Source organism: Rhamphochromis longiceps, linkage group LG19 (genome assembly GCF_057381845.1).
Source record: "Rhamphochromis longiceps isolate RC_006_pf linkage group LG19, R_longiceps_female_GT1.1, whole genome shotgun sequence".
Lineage (NCBI taxonomy): Eukaryota > Metazoa > Chordata > Actinopteri > Cichliformes > Cichlidae > Rhamphochromis > Rhamphochromis longiceps.
In genome coordinates, this window is record NC_140575.1 from 29,203,279 (window position 1) to 29,213,485 (window position 10,207).

The window sequence follows — 10,207 nt, forward strand, 5'->3', positions numbered from 1 at the left end:
AGCTTCTATGTTATAGTTTGACATGAAAGTGATGAAGGAAATGCAAAGCAGTACACTGTTTCTTGAAGCCCCTGTGGGCGATGCAACAGGTTACCAATTTTTTTTTTCTTCCTATAGTGCCAAATCACAACAGGAGGCACTGCAAGGCACATTATATTAAAAGGTAAAGGCCCTTCAATAATACAGATAAAACCTCAACAACCAGACCCCCACTTGGTTACAGTGAGTAGGAAAAACTCCCATTTTACAGAAAGAAACCTCTGGCAGAACCAGGATCAGGGAGGGGCAGTCATCTGCCTCAGCCAGTTGGGGGTGGGGGGAGGGAGACGGGACAAGGGTTACTGCTGACATACAGTTCACCCTGGCTTAAAAGCTCAGTTATCTAGAAGCTGGAAATTAGTTTAAAAAAAGAAAAAAAAAGAAAAAAGAAACGTCTTTTGTTGAAGGCTTTAAACACCTTTAATTTTGCTGTTTAGTTCGGCATTGTAAAATGGAGGTTCATGAGATTTTCACTATAATTTGGAGCTGGTCTTAAGTGGTCAATTGGGAAACTGAAGTTTTGACATGTTACTGCTTGTCAAACATACAAGAAATCAAATCAACTAATACAAAGTAAGTAAGGAAAGTCATTTTTGACAGACAATTTGCACTGCAAGCCCAGCCCAGATACAAAATTAGAAGTATCAGGTAAACTACAGATCATAGTCATTTTTTAAGTGTCAGGGAAACTGAGAGAGAGAGAGCGAGCTGTTATCTGTTGTTATCAGCTGTCATACAGGTTTTAGATGAGAGCAGCCTCACAAGGTTTTCAACACATTACGTAAGCCCACTCAGCCTATTCTGTATTGTCCTCGACATCAAAAGCAAAGACACCTTTGCACTGTATCTTTGTATTATTGTATAATAATTAATGCGGTCATAAAAGTGTAATCCCATTTACTTCAGTCAAAAGCTGATCACTTTCTTTTACCATGTGAAAGCAACAACTTTATTTAGTTGCTGCAGAATAATCTCTTCCATTGTTAGAGGGCATTACTGGGAGTTTTAAAGATGATATTTAAATCATTTAAATCAATCCTGGTGACAGTTGAAGTAGCTTAAATCCAGGCAAAAAAGCAGAATGAAAATCAAAATAAACAAGGCTGCTGACTTGTCTTCATATGTGAAAGTGGATTCAGCATTGCTATTTGATTAACTGACATACTTATGCCTGGATTTAAAGCCTACTGGATTTAAAGCTGGATAGATTTCAACACAGAAATTAGCCACAGTAATTAAAATGTGCAGATATCGACTCAAGTTCTCAAGTGATTTCTTTAAAATAAGAAAGAACCAATGAAATATTATCCAAAACACTTAAAAAGGCAAATTTCTAGTCATGAAAAAAAGCCAGAACCACACCCGCCTACAGTGCCCACAGCTTGTGGAAGGCAAGGGCGTGATTGGATAAGCATCACCATGGCAATGCGATGACGTCTTCATCCCTTGGTCTCATTGGAGGAAACCCCGTGGGCCTCAGTCTCTGCAGCGTTCCGCTCAACCAAACTACCACCATAAGCCCGCCTTTTCCCCCCGCGCTAAACAGCTACAGGTTTACAGAGCTTACTATTCCTGTCAATCAAATGCGAGACGGACTTATGATTGGAGAGTCAACACTCAGATGACTTCCCCCCCCACACCCCCCTTTATTTTAGCAGTTCAGTTGGGTTTTTTCTGCTGCCACCGCCGTTCTTCTCCTTTCTAGTCACTATCTCATAACGGAGCATTTTGGGGAGAAAATTTAGACTTCATTAGGTCAGCAACAGTGAGTATTTATTTTTTTCCTGGAAAATATACGGTTAGTGGTGGATTGCTTTAGTGACACGTTGTGGGTACGTTTAGGCTTTTCTGGAACTAGTGACTTTTTTTCATAATGAAAGGAGTGGCCGTTGTAGCCAGCTAGTTCTTTTGCTAACTCGCTAGCTAGGTGCAGCAGACAGCTTTGTGGCGGGTTCAATTGTGAGACGGGCTTGCCAGTAGATCTCCTACTTCCGATGCTCGCAGCAAACCGCAGCTTTAAAAGAACCGTATAGCGAGATCAAGTGTCTTTACTGTTAACACTACAGGTTACTTATGTTTGGGATCGGAAATTTCTGTACGCTAAAGCGATTTAACGCGTTCAGTTTGGAAAAATTGTGCTATTTTAAACCCGTTTTTACGCCCCGTTACGGTTATCGTTGGGATATCTTGTCCTCCAGTTGTATATTGATATGTCCCATCGTACTAATTGTTAACGTCTTTCCGCAGCTTGTGGGGATTGCCACAGTCCATCCCATCCTACGGCCATTCTAAAGCGTAACAGTCCTCGACTGTCACTCACCTTCCCGGGATTTCTCATTTCTCGCTTCAATAAATATATAAACTATGGCTAAAACGGATCTTATCCAGAAAGCCAAGCTGGCAGAGCAGGCTGAGCGCTACGACGACATGGCAGAATGTATGAAGGCTGTTACAGAGATGGGAGAGGAGCTGTCAAACGAGGAGAGGAACCTGCTGTCCGTCGCCTACAAAAACGTGGTTGGGGCGAGGCGGTCCTCATGGAGGGTGATATCCAGCATCGGACTGAAGACCGAGGGTTGCGAAAAGAAGCAGCAGATGGTCAAAGAATATCGCGAGAAAGTGGAATCAGAACTGGATGAAATCTGCAGATGTGTTTTGGTAAAGTGTATATATATATATTTTTAATTGTACTTATTTTTTTTTTCTTTAAATCGCGCAGCATAGCGCATGTTGCTTATATGTGAGATGGAGACCACAGTCTTGGAATATGTACTCTGGAAGCTAAGCTGTAATGTCTTATTGCTGACTAAATTATAATTATTGTAACCAACTTTAGTTAGTGGTGACTAAAACTGCAGCGTTTCTTTTTTTAGAATCTACGTTTGCTCTTGAGGGGAGTGGCAAATGCTTGATGTGTTTTGTTGTAAGGAGAGATTTCCACAAGATTTTTTTTTCTTTTAAGAATGCACTTAATTAAGCAAATAGACTTTTTACCTGAGATCTAAATATGATACGCACACACATTTTAATTTTGCATTTTAAAATTTTTTATTTTTTTTTTTTTTAAATTGAATTCAATGCTCTTTCCTGTAAGTTGTCCTGTAAATATGGACTCTAAAACCAGTGGGGACAAGGAAGTATTATGTTGTCCTCCCACTGTTCCTGTCTTTTGGGAATCTGGATTTCAAACAATGGGCTTAAACTTGTGAGGGTGTGCTGTAACTGAGGAAAGGTCAGATTAGCTGCACCAAAAAGGTGTGTCTAAATGGGTAAAGGCTTAACCTAGGAAATGCACTGCATGTATGCTGTAGATGATAGTCAGTGTAGTCTATAATATTATTGGTGCCATTTATACATGCAGAAATGCCTCACTCTTCCTCAAGTTCAGCTTGATTGGTTTAAAAAAAAAAAAAAAAAAAAAAGTCATCCTTTGTTGTGCAGATCCACCTATTAAAACCAGTCCAATTAAATACCTTCTCAGACTTTGCTTGCTGCATTTCAAGGCTTATCATTACAAAGTTGCTGGAGTATGCTTTACTACTTAACCCAATGCTACATCACAGATTGGTTCTTTACATTGTTTCTAGCTGGCCTTGATAATGGATTAGAGGGGATCAAAGTGAAACCTTAGTTATAAGATTGAAATATTTTTTCTGAGCTGATGCCTTTTTCAAATGTGTTGCAAAGACGTAGAAAGCATTCATTTTCCACCATCTTCCATGCGTGTTCATGAGGATGTGCGCTTGCATGGCAGTGACTCAGCTTTCAGCTTTCTCCCTACTGAGTCTTGACTGAGGGTCTGTCAGCAGAGAAGGGCGTGTCAGTGCTCATGCCTTAACTTGTCTGCTGAAGCCTTACAAGTTGGTAATGCACCCACAAAGAAGAGCAAAGACGGCAATAGACGAGTAAGCTGCTTATGTGCCGCCTTATTTGATTTCCTGCACAGTGACAAGTGCTAGACTTTTCACTGTGCAGACAGCAGAGGTGTGGAGATGCTTTGCTCCGGTTTTCACGCATGTGCATTTAGAGCTTTAAAACACAACTATAGGCTTGTCAGCTGAGCAGATGCAGGCTATTGAAAAGTTTTAAACCCTAAATTGTACACAGTCTAAAAAAATTAAAGCCTTCAGCAAAACTCTTAATTTCCAGCGTAGGCATCTTTGATATTCTAAAGGGAGGACACAGACACATTGCGTTATTCTGCCTGATTAACCTTTGCTATGTAAAAAGTAAAGGAAACACCCTGCAGCTAATAGTGAAATGATAAGGGATCCGCCCATACTCTGAAAGCACATCAATTCACATTAAAAATGTGAAGACACTTGCACAGTTGGGATTAAATGTAACAACACCATGCTGTGTGTGTGTGTGTGTGAGCACTGGTGACTGAAATCAGAGCTTTGTGTGAAAGCTCTGAAGGGAAATGCACTCCTCTTCTTGTCTATTGTGTAGAATATGCAATGAAAGAGGAACGCTTAGCACTTGTGTGTTTCAGCTGAGCGTGTTTGGAAATGGCGGGTATGGACCTTTTTGTTTGAAAACGGTTTAAATTTGTAAAACGGAAGTTGTAGGTAAAATTGATGTTTGTCTGCAGAGTATCAAGCTTTTCATTTAGTCAAACAGTTAATCTGCACTTTCAATCGGTTAAGCCATGTGAGTTTCACTGACAGATTAGCCAAAGTAATCCTCTATACATATCCACTCAAAGATGAATGACTTAGCCTAGCTTAATCATCACGAAGTTGGGGAAAATACTGTTAGGTGACCGAAACGTAACAGTTGATAGTAATTTAACTTGGAAATAGAATCTAGTAGCTAAATGCAATATTTGCACAAAGCAAGGCAATTGGTAAATGGAAAAATACGCAAATACAAATTTAAAACTAACAGTTTAAAAAGCTAAAAATAAAGTTTTAAGTAAAATGTAAGCAAAATGGCTAGATGTGGTTGGTAAGACTTTCTACATTGGTCTTTGTTGCAGATGGATGGTAAAAAGGAGTCATTTATGTCTTAAGTAACTAGTTATTTACTCAAAACTGCAAAAAGTAGTTTGCAAGTACAGTTTTTAAAGCTTAAGATGGTTTTACAACCAAAGCTTATTGCTCTAGGCAAGTAGTAAGTTAAAGAACTTTGGCTTTATTTATAAAAAAACCCCATACGAAATTAGAAAGGAGAAGGTAGCTGTAAACTAGCCACTGAGCATCAGGGCTCGCGTTTCCTTCTCTCGCAAACTTGATTCAATTTCAGGCAGATTCTGAATTTGCCAGCTAGAGATGGACAGCATTTTCTTTCTTTCTCCTTTTTTTTTTTTTTTTTTTTTTTTTTTTTTTTTTTGTTTTTTTTAAATGAGTATGCAGTATGCACATGGAGCAAGTATGGGTCTTTTCTGAACTTTGTGGTTTCAAGTAGTAATTATGGGAATGATCCATTGCAGCCAGAGCTTCTGTTTCCCTAGACTTTGCTCATGGAATTTCTGTGGGGATTGTGGTATATGGGGAAAAAAATCAAAAATTTTATACCGTTAAACCATTACCGTATACCTCTCAGCACTAGTCGGGATGGAGTTTGTTTAGGCATAACATGCAGGTGGAGAAATGATCAGCTTGTAGTTTCTGCTGTTACCCCAGTATGTTATGTATAGCCCACACAAATGGTTAACTTATGTTAATGTGGGTTGTATGTAGCTTTTTATTTTTATTGAAAGAAATAAACTTTGGGCACCTGATTGTATATCTTACCATAACTATATCAGATGTAGTTATCATCTAAACTGTTCAAATTCAGATGAGGTGGATTTAATTAGTTTTCTTAGTTTTCTTTGTTATCTGTGCAAAGATGCTCATTGTTAGTCTTTACTGCATGTGCTAAAATTGGGGGGGGGTGCAAATGGACCATTGTAATGGGAGTATTGTAAAAACATAGTACCTTATAAAATATCTGAGAAAATCTCTAGCCTATAAGCAATGCCATGGCTGTTTCAAAATGGCAATAACGGCAGTGTCAGCAATAAGATGTGAAACCATGCTGCACAGTCCTTGCACAAAATGCAAGTATCTGGGGCAGCTGGGGACACACCAGAGGCCTGGCCTGGTTCTGTGCAATTTGGAGCAACTTCAGCTGAAATTACCACAAAGTAAAATGATCCTTCAAAATGACAGTGTGAGCATATGCACTTGACTCCTGATGGATACAGAATGTACTCGTAAAGAGCAAAGGCAGGAGAGCTTTCTAATGGATGTAGGCCAGCATGACACTTGGATGAACCATTGCTCATCCAGTGGTGTTGAATGTTGCAGTCCTCATCTTTTAACTTGGGGCTCAATAAATAATATTCATACTGAAGTTTTGCTGTTCAGTATTTGGTCTGTAAACTTGAAATTAATCTCACATTTATTTTCACAGAAACTGCTGGAGGACCATCTAATTAAAAATGCTTCAAATTCGGAGAGCAAAGTCTTCTATCTAAAGATGAAGGGTGACTACTATAGATACCTTGCTGAAGTTGCCAGTGGAGAAAACAAAACAAGTGAGTTAACATCAGTACTACGGTTATTTTATTCTCACACTAGCATTTGTAAGTTTTCATTTATTTAAGTTTACAGTTTTGCTTCCTGCTGAAAGTGGAGTGTAGTCTTTAAGTTGAACAATTTCTGTTCAATGGATTTGTTTGGGAACTTTGATAATTACACAAATGATTTATTTTTTCCTTTAGATACCATTGAAAGCTCACAGCAAGCATACCAGGAAGCATTTAACATCAGCAAGGCTGAAATGGAACCCACACATCCCATTCGTTTGGGCTTGGCACTTAACTTCTCGGTCTTCTTCTATGAGATCCTGAACTCCCCAGAAAAAGCCTGTGAATTGGCCAAACAGGTACAGACTTTAATAGTAATCTGACAACTAATTGAGGTCTTAAGTTGTAAACAGCTGGAAATGGATCAGTTCTAAGTGTTGCTGTTTATCTTTGCACTTGCAGGCATTTGATGATGCTATTGCAGAGCTCGACAATCTACAAGAGGAGTCCTACAAAGACAGCACTCTTATCATGCAGCTCCTCAGAGATAACCTGACAGTGAGTGCTTTACTCTTTTGACATAAAACAGTTTTCACTGAACCGAATGTATCATAGTTGTTTCAGTGTCATGAACCTGATGTTCAGCCACACCTAAAATATTGCTGGGCAGTATTTTTAATTTCTAATTCAAGTTTCAAGCAAGAAGAAGGGGAATTTTTTTTTTTTTTTTTTTTTTTTTTTGTGTGTATCACTGTGGTTGTTGGTTTTGTGACTTTGGTGCTTTTTAAACCACAAAACTGATGTGTTAAACACTAAGTCGCACCAAGGCAAGGTAATATGTTAGCGCTGGTTAAGCTCCTATTACTCCTACAGTAGTAAGTTTTTTTTTTTTTTTTTTTTCTTTTTTCTTCCTCCTTCCCTGTACAGGAGACATCTTATATGTTGCTTAAAGATGTATATCATATATTGCCATTGAATCGTGTGCACTGACCCTTACAAAGAGTTACAAACATCTGGGGAAAAGACACACAACCTGCAAAAATTAGAAATGTAAACTTTTCCTTTAAAGAAAATTGACAAAGTATGATCACAACTAGTAAGGATGTCTTAAAGCAGTGCTGTCACTCAGTTTGCAGTTTCAGTGATAACCCAGACTGTTAATTTGCATCGAGATACCCATAAAACAACTTTGCTTGGGCAGCTGCCTTTTTTTTTTTTTTTTTTTTTTTTTTTTTCCCCAGTGTCCCACCCCAATGTATGACAAGGAGTGTTGTAATTTAATTTTTTTTTTTTTTTAAGGTTTGTTTGGAAAAAACAATCAATACTTAGCCACAAACATTTAAATACCATTACTCTTTATCCCAAGTGACAAATCTGCAGTGTACAGATCCTTTTTGATGAAAGATGCAAGCATAAGCATGAATCGGCTATTTCTGCACATGCACAGACTTCCTGTGGTTATCCAGCCAGTCTGTGTGCTGAGGGGAAGAAGGCTTTCTGTCACTTGACAAGTCAGTGTAGCAAAGGCCAGAGCATGACTTGTCTTTGGCTTATGCATGTTGTGTGACATTGAGGTTATAAAGTCACGATTACTTTTAATTGGCTTAAAAGAAACATGTCATTCTTGAAAACCGTATCCCTTCATGATAAAATGGCTGAGACTGTCAGGTTGCGTGTTCGGATAAGTGTTGGACCCCACCCAATCAATTAAAAATGCCTTTTAACAGTGTCCCTGTTTTTTAGTGTGTACAATACAGTAAATTTTCATTAAATTGATCATAATCTGTGAATGAATCTGGATATTTGCCTGTCTTAAATCTCTCTGTCTCTCTCTCCCCCTCCCATAGTTATGGACATCAGACAGCGCCACTGAAGAGGGAGAGGGAGAAGAGGGCTCCAAGCCATCGAACTAAGAAGCCCAAGCCCATGCTGCTGGGGTTGACTCCAAAAAATAAAAGGAAAAAAAACAACAACTTTTTATACATCCTTCATTCCTTAAAATGCTCCACTTAAACATTCTACCATGAAAACATTGCTGAAAACGGTTGTGTATTAATATGGGGGGGAGAAACGACAAAAACACACACTTGATTTGGACACAAGAGAGAACCCTCCATTCCTGTACTTTGTGGTCTCAGCCATCCCCTTTGTGTGCAGTTTACCGTGAATGCTAGCTCAACATGATATCAGATTCCCTACCTCAATTAGAGGCAAAACAACTGGAAAGCTAAACTTCATAAAATGGTTGTATTTTGTTCCAATAACAAATATTACACACATACTAATTTCCTTGTATATCTTACTGTAGTACACCTGTCGCTACATAGCAGTTTTAATTTTTTTGGCCTTTTTATTTTGATACACCCAGTGAAGAAAGGACAGGAAAGCGGGGGCAGAGAGAGGGGAAGACATGCGTCAAAGGGTTGTGGGTCAGATTCGAACCCGGGCCGGCCGCTCTCAGACTTATGGCATGTGGTCGCCTGCTCGACACACTGAGCTAAACCGGCGCCCAGCAACAGGTTTAACTTCCCTCACTTTGTCCTGGGTCTGATGAAGCATTTATACTTGGTGGGTAATAGTGGGCCTCGTGTGATCAAATTCAGGGACATGCTTGTCTCTTAAACCTTGTGGTGTTGATACACTTCCTAAATATAATAAGTTGTTAATGCGCATCACTTCCTTTAAACCTCTCTGGTGTGGCGAGTTCGAGAACAGCGCTCAGAGGCAGCCAGCTTGTGGATGTCGAGGACTCTGATGTCCATGCACTAGACCCCGATGGACAGCTGGTTGAATTTCAGTGAACTTGTCTTTTCATCACTCATACACCGTGATGAGACTTGAAGTTTCCTGTAATGTCCTTAATGCATCACTGTCTTGATACTTGATGTCCACTGGGAACTAGTTGGACTTTGTTTATTTTCTCTCGTTGTAAATTTCACGTCACAGAAGGAAAACCAGACTGAGATGTGGATGTTGAAGTAGATGTTCACACTCCAGTCTGTTATATTCTGATTTATTTATAATGTCAGTCCTCCTCATCCTCCAGCAGAGAGGCCACCTTGATCTTCTGGGTCTTGTGCATCTTCAGACTGACATGGGAAACTGCTGTAACACAAACCTGTCCAAATGTCAAGTTTATCCATTTCCAATGCAAGTTTGTACACATCCTAGAAAGGGTGAAATGTTAGTCTGTCCAGTGATTGTCACTAGAGATTTGGACCACTATTTTGCTATTCATTCAGTTGTAGACACCCCCCCCCCCCCCCCCCCCCCCCCCCCCCCCAGAAGCCTTGTTGAACAGTCTGTTGAATCTGTATGTATCGGCTATGTTAACATAAATAAAACCTTTTATAAACCAAGTTCAGCCTTTGCCCTTTTCTTTTTTTTTTTTTTTAACTTGGTGCTTATAAACAAAAGGAAAAATGAGGAATTTTTAACTGTACTTAAAACTCCCTGTAGGATTAAATCAATAAAAAGCGAACTTGAGATGACTCAAACAGTGAATTATGACATTAAATTTGCATTTACAATTGACATTTTCCACATTTGATATGGGTTAAATGTTTACCTTTACTGCAATAAAACTTAAGCTAGCAATATTGATCTCCGCATTAGCACAGCTTGAGGTAAAATGCTTTAACAAACACTGGT

At 39.1% G+C, this 10,207-nt stretch overlaps 1 protein-coding gene across 1 annotated transcript; it reads left to right on the plus strand.

Moving 5' to 3' along the window:
- The first annotated feature begins 1,653 nt into the window (after positions 1 to 1,653).
- Positions 1,654 to 9,915, plus strand: LOC146647013 (14-3-3 protein zeta-like). Its single transcript, XM_085390674.1, has 6 exons — positions 1,654 to 1,804; positions 2,287 to 2,697; positions 6,442 to 6,565; positions 6,752 to 6,915; positions 7,019 to 7,114; positions 8,404 to 9,915. The coding sequence occupies exons 2-6, from the start codon at positions 2,404 to 2,406 to the stop codon at positions 8,467 to 8,469; spliced, it is 744 nt and encodes a 247-aa protein (XP_085246800.1). The 5' UTR covers positions 1,654 to 1,804; positions 2,287 to 2,403; the 3' UTR covers positions 8,470 to 9,915.
- Positions 9,916 to 10,207: the final 292 nt, after the last annotated feature.